The sequence below is a fragment of the Strongylocentrotus purpuratus genome, unplaced genomic scaffold, assembly GCF_000002235.5.
Source record: "Strongylocentrotus purpuratus isolate Spur 01 unplaced genomic scaffold, Spur_5.0 spur5_scaffold_14, whole genome shotgun sequence".
Lineage (NCBI taxonomy): Eukaryota > Metazoa > Echinodermata > Echinoidea > Camarodonta > Strongylocentrotidae > Strongylocentrotus > Strongylocentrotus purpuratus.
In genome coordinates this window covers 15,549,032-15,566,925 of record NW_022145599.1, presented here as the reverse complement: position 1 = coordinate 15,566,925, position 17,894 = coordinate 15,549,032, and the positions used below count along the sequence as shown (strand labels likewise).

General features: G+C 36.5%; 1 protein-coding gene across 1 annotated transcript in view; it reads right to left on the bottom strand.

Moving 5' to 3' along the window:
* Positions 1 to 2,114: 2,114 nt before the first annotated feature.
* LOC576125 (protein sidekick-2) overlaps positions 2,115 to 17,894 on the bottom strand; it is a 75,766-nt gene continuing 59,986 nt past the window's right edge. Inside the window, exons 32-37 of the mRNA XM_030984292.1 lie at positions 17,643 to 17,771; positions 17,111 to 17,278; positions 12,947 to 13,084; positions 11,559 to 11,721; positions 7,917 to 8,073; positions 2,115 to 7,375 (exon numbers count right to left, since the gene is read on the bottom strand). Of these exons, the coding sequence (XP_030840152.1) occupies positions 7,103 to 7,375; positions 7,917 to 8,073; positions 11,559 to 11,721; positions 12,947 to 13,084; positions 17,111 to 17,278; positions 17,643 to 17,771 (1,028 nt within the window). The 3' untranslated portion in view covers positions 2,115 to 7,102. The remainder of the gene's footprint in view (positions 7,376 to 7,916; positions 8,074 to 11,558; positions 11,722 to 12,946; positions 13,085 to 17,110; positions 17,279 to 17,642; positions 17,772 to 17,894) is intronic.

The window sequence follows — 17,894 nt, the reverse complement described above, 5'->3', positions numbered from 1 at the left end:
TAGGCTGCATGAGTCTGTATTTCACAGTCTGGTGACATGGAGCAGTTACCTGGTGCACGTCAGATGGGGCGTGTGGTCCAAAACGAAACTATATTATACACATAACATGAGCCAAGTTATTCATATCTCTCGCTTAGTGAGTCGGTTCCTGGTGGGCATTGTGATGCAAATCAAACACGTCATAAAGTACTGTTGTCTGTAAAATACGTATTTTTTACAGTTCTGTGATTCCGCCTAGCAAGTGGAAAATCTTAGTCTCTCCCGAGACAGATTTGTTTGTTTCTTTGGGGAGGGGGGGGGGGGGGGGGGGAGGGGCTCCAATATGTGTCAACTGCCATCGCCTCTGAATACTTTTTCCATAATTCAGTAATTGAAATCTGGTTTATTAGCAAATCTGATAATTCCAAATCTTCGGTATGCAAATGTAACCATGTTATTTTCTATTTTGTTAAAGGGAAAACCTGTATTGGTAAAATTGCGGTTCAAAGGTTTTGGGTGCAAAATATCCATTCAATATTGTTGAAATATTGCCTTCAGAGGTTTAGATGGCAATGCTTCAACCTAACCCCCCCCCCCCAAAAAAAAAGCAGAAATATATGCCTAAATGTTCTATGTTGAAGTGCATTCGCGACATCTATCCAGGCCGGATCGTTATGATAATTTACAAAATATATCAATTACTAGAAGGCGGTTTCCCGGCAAAATTTATCACCTATTAGTTGAAACATATATATAAGAACTTCTATTTCATTTTTTAAAAGGGGGCGTTTCCAAAACTGGTTTATACCTTTAAGGGTAGGTCATGCTTTTGTTTCCCAATCAATATTTCATTGTTTTTAATTTGTACTTTCGATTTTCGTTTTATTTTTATTTGTATACACGTGTTAATTCATTGTCATGTAAATCTAACGAAATTTATACTTACCTTAGGAACTACAACTCAACGATAAGTGCCCCACAATGTTTGTGGAAACATTCGTGAAATTCGAATGAAGCAGAATGTCCCCATCCAGGGTAGTTGAGAGTGTGCGTGTAGGGGAACGCATGCCTGTGGTGTGTGTGGGTGTGTATGCGTGCGTGTCTGTGTGGGAACGCGTGTGTGTGCGCGTGTGTTTATATAATGAGATATGTATTTAGACAACTTGAATTGCTCAATCAGTTATCAATCGATTGAGTCAGTTTAAATAAAATTATTTAACTAAAATTAATCAACCGATACCTTACTGCGGTCGAACTAAACACTTTTTAGATTACAATAACTACGTACGTTCGTTGACGCACACCGAATGTTGTGCATCGCACGAAGTGAGCGACGTACCGGAACTTGAATAACAACGAATTCAAAACGATGTCCAAACGAACTTGAGCTAACTTTTCTCGTACGCTGTCTAACGTTGGGACAGTTCGCTGTAATATGAAGTCCCCCCTTAGTTTCATGTCGCACTGAAAGAGTCAACTCAGGAACAGGCCAGCGAGATTCCCAGAGATCATCAAACCGGGGGGAAAATTCCAGACCCTTTCCCGTTTGACAATCATAAACTGGATTTTTCCTTGATTTATATTCTTAACGAAATCAAAACAAACTTGTTGAAAATCAATCACACTTATTTCTCTGCAATAAACAGGTCTACTCATCCTTGTCCATGCTGAGAAGAGTCATATTTCCATACTTTGACATAGCAACCATCACGCCTTTCCCCGTTTTCATTTTTCAACAAAATTTCAATAACGCAACTCGGCCACTATTGAATGATTTGCAGAAATAAACGCTTCTCAACTTTCTCTGAATTTCTGAAAAACATTGAGAAGCGTGGTTATTTTGGAACTAGACTGAAACACAGAACATCCTATCTCTCTCTCTCTCTCCGTTTCTCTATCTCCTCCTCTCTCTCTCTCTCTCCCCTCTCTCTCTCCCTCTCTGTCTCTCTCTTTCGCTCATCTGATTGAGGTACAAACTGTTCCATTTCTCCCATTACCTATCCTGCTCCTCTCTCCAACCCCTCCCCCTCCTGCCCCTTCTTTCTCGGACAGTCCCATATTGCATTGACCTTCCATTGCCGTGCATTGCTTCAAAATGGATGAGTACTTCAATGAATCACACTAAATCAACTTTCTTTAAAGATATTTTATACTTTAAAAGCATTTATTTCAATGTTATAAAACATACTTACAATGTCTCTCATATTTCATATACAATCCAAAATTTAAAAACACATTTGAAATGCGCCAATTTCAACCGAGTATTACCAACATATCCAGCTATAGCCAATGATTTAAAAAACTCCACATTATTAGCAATGAAAACAAGTTGTTTTTTAAAATAAAAAATGGCTTTCAAACCAGAAGCAGTCCAGATCCGAATACGTTATAAGGACATTATGTTTCTTGGAACCAGAAAGGCATTTACTGCATGTTTAAGTATGTATATGAGTTAACACCCTTCTAGCTCAAAAGATTTACTCTTACTATTTACCATAACAAGGATTTAATGCCAATCAGGCTCTCCTCAAATTTTAATGTGCTAAGAAAACTAGCTTTGCAACATTACATACAAAATAAAAGTACAATACAAGTAATAACTTTTGACATCGGGCTCTATTTCGTAAATCTTGTTATCAACTACAAGTTACAATAACTGATAATTATATCACAAGCTACTAAAATCATCAAATCGAGTGCGGTTTTAATTTTAGCTGTATTTGTTTCTAACAAGTTGTATGAATTAGGACCATGGACGATAACGTTAACAGTTTTATTTATTTGAGCAAACTGCAGCAAGCAGGCAAGTTACACGCTTAAAAGAAACAGAAATGTAAATGCTTGGACTACTATTTGAAAAGAGATATGAAATATATACCTACCATTTCAGGCTATAATATGATAGTTCAATGTCACAATGATGAAATTAAAGATGTTTTCATTATTCCTTTATATCGCTAAATAATTTTTCAATGGTTCAGCTTAAGAGTGAAAAATAAATTGTTCTGAAAACCTACTTCTTTAAGGAAGAATTTCACATCCCTCATTCCAGCAATGAACATTTTAGAACAAGCATTCTTCCAAAATATACAAATATGACAAAGGCATGGAAAATAATTATGCAAAGATTTTAAAGAAGGTTAATTACACTGAACAGAAAAAAAAGTATGAGGAAACCACAAACAAATCTCAATACACATTTAAATTGACACGTGGTGTTCTTGATTAATATAGAAATATAAGAAAGATTTAAAAAATTGCAATGTAATAAAAGAATGAGAGAATTAAAAAAAAAAGTATCAAAATTCTTCTGTTACGGAGTCAGGCTAATAACATAATATTATAAAACGGCTTATGTACATGTAGCTTACTTCGGTATTTGAAGCATCACTTTAAAACAAGGATAACAAAACTAACGTGAAAATATCTTCTTTTTTTTAAAAAGCAAATAAAACAACGGAAAGAGAGAAATTACAAATCTATCATACATGTAGGGGATGTTGACTGCATGTAATGTCTATGCATAATGGAACTTTACAACTCTTAAAAATCAAAGATGAAACGAGCGTCAAAATACACCTTAACTCATCTAACTTCTTTTCACATCCCATTGACACCACGAAAGAACTTCATCAACATCCACCACTTGGTATTTAGCGTGGTTGTTCTTATATGGTGCATATCACATTACAACGTCCCCTCTGCTCCTCGAAAGAGCTTTGGAACTTATTACCCTAGCTTTAGCTCTAGCAGCCCTTATCAGTACACAGTGAATTTTCTAGGTACAATCCTACCAGGTACCCATTTACCTCACCTGGATGGAGTGTGGCAAATGTAGATTAACGTCTTGCCAAAGGACGTTAGTGCTGTGGCAGGGATTTGAACCCTGTACCATGTGGTTCACAGTCGGGAGACTTATCCACTGGACCACAACCCTTCTATCTGTGGGTGAGAAAGATACATTTCCCATATGCTTCTGCACCATTTACCGATATCAACTTACTGGTTATTGCAATGAGAAGAAAGTATATAATGAATTTTCTGTCCATCCCATATGCGATATAAAAATCCTCTATAAAATCGAACAAAATATTTGAAATCAGCACCACTGTAAATAAAAAAGCATTTGTATAGATAACCCCGATCTTATAGACGAGATTATGAACAGAACTTGCTCTAAGAATGACAACATAACATAATCTCCTACTCGAATTGCACATAAGAAAATATTTCTATAATAAAGAAGAACAACAAGGAACATCAATGTAGATTACTTAAACATCTGTTAAGCTGTGAGAGAAGAGTCTTAGCTAAATGTCCCTTGAAAATGCATTCACAAGTGACTTAACCAACGGACCTAACGACATCTTTAAAAGAACACAAAATATCCTAAAACAATAGTGAAGAGTTATCAAGAAACATTTGACATATATCTGTCTAAAGTTGCTTAAGCACTTTGAAAACCCACTTATTGATGCACATGCAGGCCCCTACATGAAAGTTTAATACATAAATGCAGTATCTAGTGCAATACTTGAGATTAAAAAAAACAGGTTTATATAACATGAATACGCAAATAAAAATAGCAAACAATAGCAAACAAAAGAAATACATTAACTTTAATAGCAATGACTTATGCAAAAATAGGTCTTTCGTAATCAATATTGTGTACGGTAATCAACATTTTATTAGAAAGCCAATTTCAAATATTGCAGACACAGGAGGAGTTAAAAGTTCAATTGAGTTGAAATTTAAAATTCATCGGCAAATTTCAATAAATTACAATAGCTTTAAAGATATCTACATCTAACGACAATAGTCTATGACTCATACAAAATTCAGCACCTAATCTTATTGTCTTCAAAAAGGCACATTAACATACGGAATAGATGGGATACTGTTAGTCCGAGTCTCTAATCAACAAATCATCAATTTCATAAATAGAATTGCTCTCTCTAAAGAGACCGCAGATTAAAATTCATTTGTGAAGTTTGTAACATCACCAAGAATAGAAGAGAGACGGTCATAACAAGTGTCAAAGTATTTAAGAGTTATCAGGTGTAAACGGAAGGTAATGTTTGACGTTTGGGGCAAATGAAAGGAGTTCATGGCGCTTAAGTTTATATGAATCTGCTTGAACAATGACATTTTGAAAATTCCTGAAGAAAAGATAATAATTTAGTGAGCAAAAGAGAAAATTCCTGTTCTGTATTTCTGTCTTTCCGAGTAAATTGTTTAAACAAAGTCCTTGCACAAAAAATTCAAATTGACCCATAATTTTTTTAATTTTTTTAGGGGGGGGGGGGGATTTGGAATCTTTGAAAAGATCTTTATTAATATTATCATTAGAGTCCCCAACATGTTCAAAAGTACCAATAACATATTAATTACAAATGGATAATAAAAGCCAGACCTATTCAAAGTTATTGTATCTGTTTAGAGAACAGAATTAAAGGCAGTGTAAAGATCAAGAAAGATTTGATAATAATCTATAAAAAGACGAATCAAGAGTTGATATGAATAACAAAACATCCTCACCGCTCTTACAATTCACGATCCATATGACTTTCATCGCCCCACATATCAAGCTGGTATACGAAACCACACGTTTCACAACCACATATTTTCTTGAATACATATCTGTTCACAACTCTTTGGATCAAAAGACTTGTATTTTTGTTTTACTTGAACGAACATCAATTATTTGCATATCGTATATATCGAGTCTTCTTCTTATTTCTCCACTAAGTTCCACACCCCATCAACACAACTGTATAAAATGGTGATTCTGCGCAATGTGTCACATAAGATACACATGTACATGTATGCCACTTGTGCAGTTCTTTCATCAAAAAGTGAAAAATCTCCTGATCTGGCCATTGCTAATTGTAGTGATATCAAAAGAACCGTTTCTAATGGTCACGTTAAGAATTTATTCATTCTTAGATTCAGATAAACAGATAAAGGAATAAAGGTCATACGTCTTTCTGGACACATTGCACAGAATCCCCCAAAGAGTAAATCTATCTTTGGCTCACATGTAATACGTTTCTTGCAAATAGAACCTTCTTCATTAAGCCTACTCATCGAAAGAATGTAACACTGCTCACGGTGCCCCGGAAATATTATTAATCATATATGTTCATGTCTCTTCTCCATCTGTTTGATCCCATCCTGAAGGTTAATCCACAGTTGTCTTCCTCTTAAGTCACTTGGCCATGTTAAGCTCTTGCAATCTTTGGTTTCCATGCTGACGTGTTTTGGTTTCAATGCAGATCTATCTTGTCTTGGTTTCCATAGCCTACTGGCAAATGCAGTGCACGCTGACGATCCAGAGAAATTCCAGAGACCACTCCCGAGACATCTAGTGCTCTCTTCCTTTCAAATCTCATTTATCTTCCTCCCACCGCTTGCAATCTTTAGTTCATCTCCGTGACAGGCTTCATAGGCCTTTCAAGATGAAGAAGAAGAAGAAGAAGACGATGTAATAACCATTCCATGTTAGAAATCACATTAATTCCGCATTTTCACCTCTGGGTCTTCGGTACCGGTATTGCCTTCGCCACTGGGGTAGTCCTTCTGTCGATGCTATCCTGAGCTCCCTACAATCACAAGGGATGCAAACCATTTTACGGTTACTCTGTTAGATGTGATTTGTTTAACGAGGGTGAAGCACCTTTCTTGTAGTATTGCTATCCACCGAGGTCCTGCTACCAAAGAATGGCATTTCCAATTCCAATAAGGATCAAGTATTGGTAATATATTTCTCTTTCATTCATATATGCTACGCAAGTAGTTCAATTCCACATGACAGTTGAATGTAAACAGAAAGTCCTTGATGGAAAGAATATTTCACATCTGTTCTATCATTAAAGCACTCCAGTTTCAAACACAAAAGTTTAGTCAGTACGACACAATTAAAATTTAGAAGACAATATTTTCCACACGGCTTATCCTCGATGATAACTATATTAGAAGTTTCATTGTGTAGATGTTGCTCCATCACACCCTAAGATTTCAAGAAGACGTATGATGACAAACCAATGTCAAGAAAATATTCATATAATCATCTCTTAGTTCTCGCTAACTAGGCAAACGGCGATCGGTGACGGCTCAGCTTGCGTTATACGAACGACGAGAAGCCGTGCACGGGTGCCCGTGAGCCGGGCTGCATTTTGGCTAGATTGTTCTGTAGGTATACAGTTCTTCCGTCCACGGTGGGCACGGGATCCGGTTCACTGTCCGTGTAGCTGTATGCGTTACTGTTTGGACCGCTCGGTGGATTCTGGCGTCGCCATGATTGCGAGCCTGGAAGACTGGCGTAGTGGTTGACGAAGGAGGGAGGATCGCCCCCATAGGCTCCCCCGCCATCTACTTCAACGTCACTCTCACTAGCCTGGAAAGTAAGGAAGAAGGATATGAGAAGAGTAAATAACAAGCGTGCAAAATTTGAAAGAAACAGTGCTCGATCAATTTTTATCCTCGACTGATTATCAAACAAGAGAGTCTGATTTGTTATTCTCTCTTATCACCAGCTCAAACATCCTTGTATTTTGCCCCATCTCACTTTCATCACATCTGTCCTATATTGGTCAATATTATTCATTGCAAATCATCTGATTTCTAATGCAATAAAACTATCTTCAAATTTTGAAAAGTAATGAAAATTAACAAATCAAAGGAGTCTATAATTATTCAGATTGCTTCTCATAGTTATCATCCGTGATCCAATCATAACATACCTGCCAACTTTTCACAGCAAAAAAGTAGGAACCCCTCAAGGTAAAATTAAGAATAAAGTCGATTGTTTAAAAAATATTTTTCACACAGAAAAAGAGAGGAATATAGGGTTAAAAACAATAGCTTTAGGGCCAAGATAAACATGGTTGGCAGCTATATCATAAGCATGATATAGAAGGGAAAAAAACTTAACTTACTAATGACTCTGAGAGTGACTGTAAATCGTTTTTCTCCGTGAGACTGCTGCTCTCTCCCGGCTCCTCGCCAGCCATCCTCCTCCTGACGTCTTCATAATGTTTACTCTCCTCCTCCTCCGAGTATTGTATGCTTCCTGGGCTGGGCCTTGGAGGGGGTCTGGTAGGTCAAGAGGGGAGAAAGTAGAGCAGGAATTAGATTTTTGTTTGTGGCAGCTCCTTGGTGTTTTTTCTCCATAGGAACAATAATATTTCCATGATAAAAAATGGCCTCTCATGTCTTTCCATAGGAACAATAGTATTTCCATGATAAAAACATGGCCTCTTATGTCTTTCCATAGGAACAATAATATTTCCATGATAAAAACATGGCCTCTTATGTCTTTCCATAGGAACAATAGTATTTCCATGATAAAAACATGGCCTCTCATGTCTTTCCATAGGAACAATAATATTTCCATGATAAAAAAATGGCCTCTTATGTCTTTCCATAGGAACAATAATATTTCCATGATAAAAACATGGCCTCTTATGTCTTTCCATAGGAACAATAATATTTCCATGATAAAAACATGGCCTCTTATGTCTTTCCATAGGAACAATAGTATTTCCATGATAAAAACATGGCCTCTCATGTCTTTCCATAGGAACAATAATATTTCCATGATAAAAAAATGGCCTCTTATGTCTTTCCATAGGAACAATAATATTTCCATGATAAAAACATGGCCTCTTATGTCTTTCCATAGGAACAATAATATTTCCATGATAAAAACATGGCCTCTTATGTCTTTCCATAGGAACAATAGTATTTCCATGATAAAAACATGGCCTCTCATGTCTTTCCATAGGAACAATAGTATTTCCATGATAAAAAATGGTCTCTCATGTCTTTTATTACCACTGCTTTTACTAAAACTATTTCTAACATAGTAAAGATATATTTGACACATTTCGAGAACTACGGTATTGGAAAACAAGATACCTTCCCATGCATTATACTTTGGCAAATTTTGTGATTGGTCCAGTCTTGCAAGTGTTTCATATTAAAAAATGACTGAATTTCAATATCTTGCAACAAAGGATTTTGTTTGCAACATGTGTTGAAATTGCATGCCACAAAAATTGCTATCAACAACAATTTGCAAAAGTATTGTGTTACAAGAGTTTCTGGTTTTACAATTAATGGGTTTCTCCCTCTTTCTAATTGTTTGGCAAACGCGACCCTTTACTTGATGTCAAAACTTGATTGAGCAAGTAAAAATTCAAATTCTAGTCAAATTCACACCAGTCTTATGGGTTATTAGCTTTACATAATAAGGCAGAAGGTATCTCTAAAAGTAAATCACCTTAATGTGTACCGTAGTGATAAATCAGGACTGTAAATGTACACTAACAGACATTTGTTTATCATACAAACTGCTAGTACTTGAATTGCATGCTAACTAAAACCAACTACTCGAGTTCGCATGCATCAAGTCTTGCAGATCGTAGCATGTAGCATGTACTAACCAGGGTACATGCCATGGAGAAAAGCTAGACACACTTAATAAACATGTATGTACCCCAAACAACGCTGATTCCCAACAACTCAAGAAAATACTAGGAAAATTTATCTTGGGAGTTTGAACATATACATGTTGAGATATGTATTTTTAAAGCCAAATGTTACTGGTTCTTGAATCTCAAGAATTTTCTACACCAAATGATTGTCATAGCCCTTTTTTTTTCTTTCTTTCTTTTGTCTAACTTGCTGTTCAGAACAGAAGGGCATTATAAACTCTAAATCTACATATAAGGCCTATAAAAAAAAAAGTGTTGTATTGCCCTTTGCGTCGACCCCCAAAACTTTTTTTGTTGTTATTTACCGTTTTTAGAGAAAAAAACCTATCAAAGCATTAAAAACTGCGAAATATCAGCCCAAAGAGGGAGAAAAACAAAGAAAAAAAAAAACAATTAAAAAAAAAGGAGATTTCCAACCGACCGACCGACCCATATTTTGGCACCTAAAGGGAAATACAACTTCTTCTTGTTTAAAGGCCTAAGCGTTAGCATTCTTATGGCTCTTAGCAGACAATTATCACAAAATTTGTGTTAACTTCCAAAACCTTTATTCTTTGTTCACTTCACTTCACAATCAAATACATACACACATGTGTATGTTCTTCATCAAACTGGAAACTGAAAATGCCTGAAAATGATTCAGATAGAATTACATGTAGTACAGAAACATTATTCTATACACTGTTCAAATAGGCAATGCAAAACTGTACACACAACATATGATGTACATGTATGCATTCAAATACTACTTTCCCATTTACCAGCTTATTGGACAAACAGCACACTAAAAATTTATACGCGTGACAAGAAAAATGAATTATCAGTCATATTTGTGTAACACATTTTTTAGTAAAGCTTCAGCAAAACGATGACTCTAAACATATCAACTTGTGAAAACATATTACACTATACGTCAGTGTGCTAAAACATTGCAAAGTGATTCACATAGACTATTTTCCATCTCCAAAAACATCAACACACGTTAAAAATATGAACATATTTTTCAAACACCAACACGTCTCAAAGGGTCTGTTTATATGTGAATGTAACTCTGGGTTTAGTCGTTTTCATTATCCTATGTTATATGTATCAGGAACTTTCCAAAGCATTCTGCTAATGTAGAAGTTTGAACAGGGCTAGCATAAACAGTGAACACTGTCAGTCATTGGGCATGCCTTGTTCACATTTAACTTTAGTCTCATTCAAACTCCTCATGCAGGGCATATAATGGGGAAATACAAGGGATACTACATGGGAATGAAAGCCACAGCACTCCAAAATGGGGAACAACCACTGATTGGTCAGTTTAAATTTTGGGGTGCTCTGATTGGAGGACATACGCTGCTGAAGGTCCAAGGAATGTCAGCAATTGTGGAAGCTCCTCGTTACTGCTGCGGAACAAATGTTAATCATAAAATAAATGTATAATAAAGGAAAGTCGGGCAAATATTTAAAAAAGTGTACCATTTCTTGGTAAATATTAATAAAAATAAAAAATATATGCTTCTGATACACATCTAAATTCTATCCACTAATACTCACAAAGCAAAACCTAGTGGTTGTTTTCGAGTCTGTATTTGTTAAATGAAATCATAACATTGTAAATTTGTTCAGAGACAACTGCGCGAGAAGTATTGCAAACTTAACTTGGTTCTGAAAATATGCATGTACTTGCTGACAAGTCATATTATCTAGTCTTCTTATCTCTTTTCTCGAAATAATGAAATTGTTTTCCAAGAAATTGTTACCATTCCGCTACTATTACACTTTGTGCAAAGTGATGTTGTATATTACAGTAGGAAAACCGTGAATGCAACACCGCAAGCATTTAGAAAGATTTGTTTACAGTTTAACCATTCAGCATTCTCTCCTGGACTTTCTTTCTTTCTCAGTCTGTCTCTCTTTCTCTCTTCCCATCTCTCTCTCTCTCTTTCTCCTTTTCTCTCCCACTTTTTCCTTTTCTATCTCTCTTTCTCTCTCTTTAAATGAATTCAAGGTTATCAGCACATAAATATCTACCTCCTAATCATCTTTAATAATCACACTAGTATATTTCTAGAAAATCCTTTTCACTGAGCATACCTTGTATATGAATTTGTCCTAGCATATGCTGCGCTTCGACCATTTGATCTTCCATTCCTCGGTGGTCGTCTGTCCGCTGGATCCATCTCAAACGACGTGAATCCACCGTCTTCCGTCCCGTTCACTCTCTCATCGGGTGTCATCCTTTTATGAACTTTCCTATCTGTATATGCATACAAGGAATTATGAAAAAACTTAGATTATAAAGATGCATACCATTGCGATTATTATGTATTTTCAGGACTCCCCCAATCTTCCCCTCTCACATGGTGTAACTGTAAGCCTACTGTAAATTATGTTTTTGTAAAAGAAAATCTCTACCTTCATGTTCCATGGATAGGGATTCCTTTCTTTTTCATCTTTTTTTGCTTGTGATCATCTTTTTCATATTTCCAGAAAATAAAGCAGGTTTGTCTTGATAGATGGACTCTTGGATAACGCTTTAGTTTCTACCTAGTCTTATTCCTACACTATAATTAATCTCTATCTGTCTTGTGTTCTTTCTTTAGTGGTTACAGCTGTATTTTTATCAATTCAAAGTCAGAATCGTTAAGAGGATTTAAAGCCCATCAATACCCAGTAAACAGGAGGGATTAGACTACCCTGCAAGGTCACTGGACAGGTGGTTATTTTTATCGAATCAGCTCTGAATTAACATAAGAAAAAGAGGATCATGGGGGACCAATGGTCACCAATTATGCATTGTTTGTTATATACATGTAGATGGAGCAAGTAGCTATAAGTAGTGCAGTGTGGCTTTAAAGCAAAATATACTGTATGACCATTTAGTAATATTTAAAGACAATTAGGAGACTTCTTTCACCCATTTAGATTTAATCACATAAAGTTTTGAAGACATCTGGACTCATGAGGCTGTATAAAACCACCAAGGCCCTGTTGCATAAGACTTGGCATTGATGCTAACTTTGCCACCAAGGGTAACTTCCATGGAAACCTTGATTTGATGGGTTATTGAGTGACGTTGCCATGGTAATTAATATTGATTGTGTAAGTTTTACAATAAGGGGTATTAGTTTCATGCAACAGGCCCCAAGACTTCATTTCGATGAAATCTGAAGTAGCCATATTGAAAGTTTATTCGCACTGAGAGCAGTGCATTTACATAATAATATATACAGTCAAACCTGTCTATAGTGACTGCCCAAGGGAAACACAAAAAAGTGGTCTTTGTAGACAGGTTCCTTTAGTACTGTACATGTGTCAATGAGAAACCATTTTCAGGGGAAACGAAGAATGTGGTCCTTGTAGACAGGTGGTCTTTGTAGACAGGTAGTCACTAAAGCAGGTTTGACTGTATTTATTCAAATGAATCCTTTCAAAGAGATGACCACCTGGGGAAGCAACTCAACACGCCAAACGATACATACCGACATATAAACGGCTTCTTCCCAGCATGCATAGCGTGGCTCCGACCAGAATGATGACGATGGTGCCGACGAGGGCGACAATCACCAAGAACCACCACTCCTCGTAAAAGTTCTTCTGAGCTGCGTTCGTTCCTCCAGCTGGAAAAATATCGGGGAAAATCAGAAAAATTGCAACAGTTTCTTTAGACGATATGAACAAAAGTTAAACTCGTATCATACGAAGACATAATCTGGTTTTGCTTCATCTTCTGATTCATGCTTATTCTAAGACTTACATGCAGATGAACTGTAAAGCGGGGTTTTTACATTACGATCAACAGATTGACAATTTTTTGAAAAGTTTTGTTACTTTTATTTTTGAATAGATTTATGAAACATAACATAATCTAAGATGGAGCCAACCAATTTGATTGGCCTTACATTTTTGCAATTACACAATGCATACTATACAATAGAAAGAAAAAAAAGGTGCAATTTCATCAAGGGACCCTTTAAAATTTAGTACTTTTAGTGAGATATTCAAATTGCGTTCATAAATGCTCTACGTTAGGACAGGAAAGCATTAGAGCAGCTAGCAATGGTATGTTTATTACTCTGACGTCATCTCTAGTTTGGTTTACATCTAGCCTTAATCATAAATATTTTGCACATACATTTTCATGTGTCTGCCATGAGAGTTAAAAAAAAATTGTGTATAGATGCAAACACAATGCAGTGCAGTAATTTTTTAGATAATACTATCCATGCACTGGTTTGTGAGTGTTGGATAAAAATGTGCTAGCGAGACTATGAAAAAACACAAATAAGATATCCCGAGGCATTTACAGGAGTGATTTACTATCAAATGTGTGACATCTATTACAAATTAATTTGTAAAGAGATGCATTAAGAAAAGAGTTTGGGGGAATAAATCCATTTTTAATTGTACTATTTGTCTAGAAAATGCATTTTAAAGTACATCTACGCATTAAATCTAATTGATCCAACAATTAAATTGCCTAAAAGCATACCTCCCAGAGTTCTTTCACAGCAAAAATTAGGAATCTCTCAAGACAAAATTAGGAAAACAGTGTATTTTGTATAATTTTGCACACAGAATATTTCAGGTAAAAAAAGAAGGAATTTAGGGTTCAAAACAATAGCCTGAAGGCCTGAAAGAGGAATGATGTGAGTTATGAAAAATATTCATCAAAAAGGGATAACCTGATGACTAAATCTGTTGGGGAAGGAAAAAGGAAAAAGAAGATTTTTTTTTGTCAGGCCTTTGATGGCATCAACAACTCAGAATGCAAATCATTACATGTACATGTATATCACAAACCAGGATTATAGTACCACATATAACAAGTTCAATTATAAAAATCAACATTCAGATATGTTACACTAATATATTGTAAAACACATTTGTAGAATAAAAAAAGTATAAGTGCAGATACACAAACAAGTACATTTCTAAAAAATTGCCCAAACTCACAAGCACAACACTTCAAGATGTTTCACAGAAACAAACCAATGTACATGGTCATTTGGAAACAGGTAAGGGTTAACTCGAGACAACCACCAACATGCTTAACTCCTCTAGCAGATCACTTAAATGTATAAATAAGTAAAATTAGAGTGTCAAAGTATATCTTTTGACCAAGGGCTTTGATTATTTGTTTTTGTTTCTAAAGAAGGCACATGTACAAATAATATAATATAATGTGAAGCTTTCTTCTTCCTTTGGAGTACAGACCTCTTAACAGAGTATTATGGTACTATACTGGGGTGTGTGCAGGTGGACCACTACACCGGGGTTTCCCCCTACTCTTATATGAATAGTGCAGTGGGTTCTTAACGTGCGAAGGTAGTGACTCTTCTCTAAGCTTTTGAGTGTATATGTTATTACACACTCAATTTCACACCAAAAACACTGAAAGAATAAAAACTGAAGTGTATGACTGTTGACAATCATGACTGAAATTAAAACAGCGCTCATCACTAACAGGAAACCGGGACAAATGGGTGCCCTAAATGGAAGCCTGGACCCCTGAAATATCAACATTTTTGCACAGAGCTCGTGCATATGGATTTGAAAAAGTTAAATCTGGACCCCTTTCCTAAAAATTTAGAGTGGAGCCCGGCTCAAACCATCGTGGGGTTCAGAAATAATTTGGGCCATCGAGCAATATTTTGTTTCTGTAAATCAACTATTATTAAAATCTCACTGGCAGAATATATAGTACACATACTGTATCATGCACAGTTCAATTCACATTTGGCTATATTACAGTGTTGCTAGTTATAAAGAGTAAATAGGAATAAGTGACCAAAAAAAAAAGAGAGAGAGAAATCTACAGATACATGATGAAAATACCTTCAGTTGTGGCTTCAAAAGAAGTTAAATGAGGTGAAGTAGCTGCCATAGCAGTAGCTAGGGCTGAAAATTACAGGAATAGGTTAGATTAAGCATGATCATTCTAATGGTAGATTAGCATGAAATATGAAATACACAGGAATGTGACAAAAGTTTGGAAAAAATCGGAATATTCCCAATTTTCAGGTCCTGAAAATCCCAAAAATCAGAATATTCCGGATTATTCAGAAGGGTTGGCAGGTATGACAAATGTTCAATTTATAATTTCATATTCAAGGTCTGATCAAGCTTCAGAATTTTTTTTTCAGGCAGATGAAATCATTGTCTAATGTTTTCAGGAAATTAAAGAAAAAAGGGAACAGAAGACAAGAAAGGAGGAAAAATCAAGAAAGCGAGTGTAATAAGGAAAATGAAAAACAAAATGCACAAGAAGCAGACAGGATAGCACAAAAAAAGAACAAGAATCTTAAGGAAAAAGAATGTAAAAGAATCTCTTGCAGTGGCAGGTATTGACAAACTAGGTTGTAATTTTTTAAAGTAACATAGCAGAAATATTTCTCATCCTAGCACATTTTATGACTTCATGCAATGATCTCTACACAGCCACATTATAGCCCAGAGCTAAATAACAGCCTTGTTATTCTCTTCCACTGTCATAATATAATAGGGACTTACATATGCAGTCATTTTTGAAGCAGGGTTGACGAGGCACGCTGACTGTTGTTTGTTACCTTATCGATTTCACACGACGACAACGCTTGCTCAGTGACGTCATGCATTACATGTATGTTCGCACTCGCTAAGATCCAACACCAAATTCGGTGCATGGGACTGTACCTGATAATTATGCTGAAACTATTTGGCGATGCATAAATAAAATGTGTTCATTTTATGGATTAATTTGTTACAATTTTGATTTAAGGGAAATTACAGACAAGAAAATGTGTTAATTTTAAAGAGCTCATGCTTCCACAACTCTCTGCTTGCATAATGAGGTCAATTGGGTCCATTCTGTGACTTCAATGTGCTGTTCTGTATCTGCAGAATATTGCTTATGTACAGTACCGTCACAGATTGCGAACGACGGCAAAACAAGGGTGAACGTGTTCAAGAATTCTGCTATGAACGATGAGCTCGTCGATGCACTGCTTAAAAAATGACCGCATATGTTGCAGTCCACTAGTGAACGTGCAAATCGAGAAGTCCCTAATACTGATTTTACAGACAGGTGGTCACTGAGGCAGGTTGACTGTGCCGTTTTCAATGACAACCCTGTTCAAGGGAAACAAAAAATATGGTCTTTGTAGAGAGGTCACGGATGATGCAGAGTCCTAATGCAGAGGTGGGGTCTAGGAGACGAACAAACAGCATACGAATGCGGCCAGGAACAGACAATGGAACACCTGCTAGTCTGCCCACTCCTGCCAGAGCCATGCACCCAAGATGCCCTGGAAGCCATGAATTGCCGTGTCGAAGCCTGTGTGGACCACTGGACGGGACTTGTGTAGTGACTCGATAAGAAGAAGAAGAAGAAGAATGACAAGAATGACAGCCCTGTTCAAGGGCAACAAAAAATATGGTCTTTGTAGAGAGGTCACCAAGGCAGGTTGACTGGGCAGGTATCAATGAAACCCCTGTTCAGGGGAAACAAAAATTGTGGTCTTTGTAGAGAGGTGGTCTTTCTATACAAGTGGTCCCCAAGGCAGGTTGACTGGGCAGGTATCAGTGAGAACCCTGTTCTAGAGAAACAAAAAGAAAGTGGGCTTTCCAATAGAGGTGGTTGCTAAAGCAGGTATGACTGTACGTACCTGGAACCATGAGCTCTTCGCTCGGGGCTGGTTCGCTGACGCTGATCTCGCTCTCGGCCATGACCCGGAAGGTATACACCGTGACGGGGTCAAGGCTGCTGTACGGAATGGAGAACTGTGATTGGTTGGCGCCGATGGTGTCGTTGACGTTCTCCCACGTGTCTTGACCTGAGGGGTTAGAAGAAAAATTATGTCACATGTTTGTTTAATTTAATAACACATAAAACAATAACCCTGGACCAAACATTTTGGGTAGTATTCTCGAAAAACGACTAACTTTAGTCCATGGTTTAATGCACCGACTAAGTATGGAATACCACGTGTCCATATGAATATGTTTTTGAATAATTTAATTTGTCACTAAATTCAAATAAAATGTAATAACATAATGTAACATTGATATAAATCTATGATATAAATACAACTTTTGCATAAATACATGTATAACTTATTCATAAGGTAAATTTTTTCATTTACAAAGTTTATACAGTAAATGTCTTCACTTCAGGAACTCGGCACCCATTCTACTGACCTTTTTCTTGTGATTGTATGATGTATCCAATGAGAGGTTTGTCGCCGTGGAACACAGGCTCTTCCCATGAAACGGTCAAGAAGGATGACCCGGGAGACAATTCAATATTCGTCGGTGAGTCAGGAGCACCTGTATGTATGAGGGAGGGGGAGGAGGGAAGAAAAGAGAGAGAGATAGATAGAACAGTCAGAAATGAAACAAAAATAAAAATATGCCCCACATGTCTTAAAATCTGTATCCGGACACCTACCC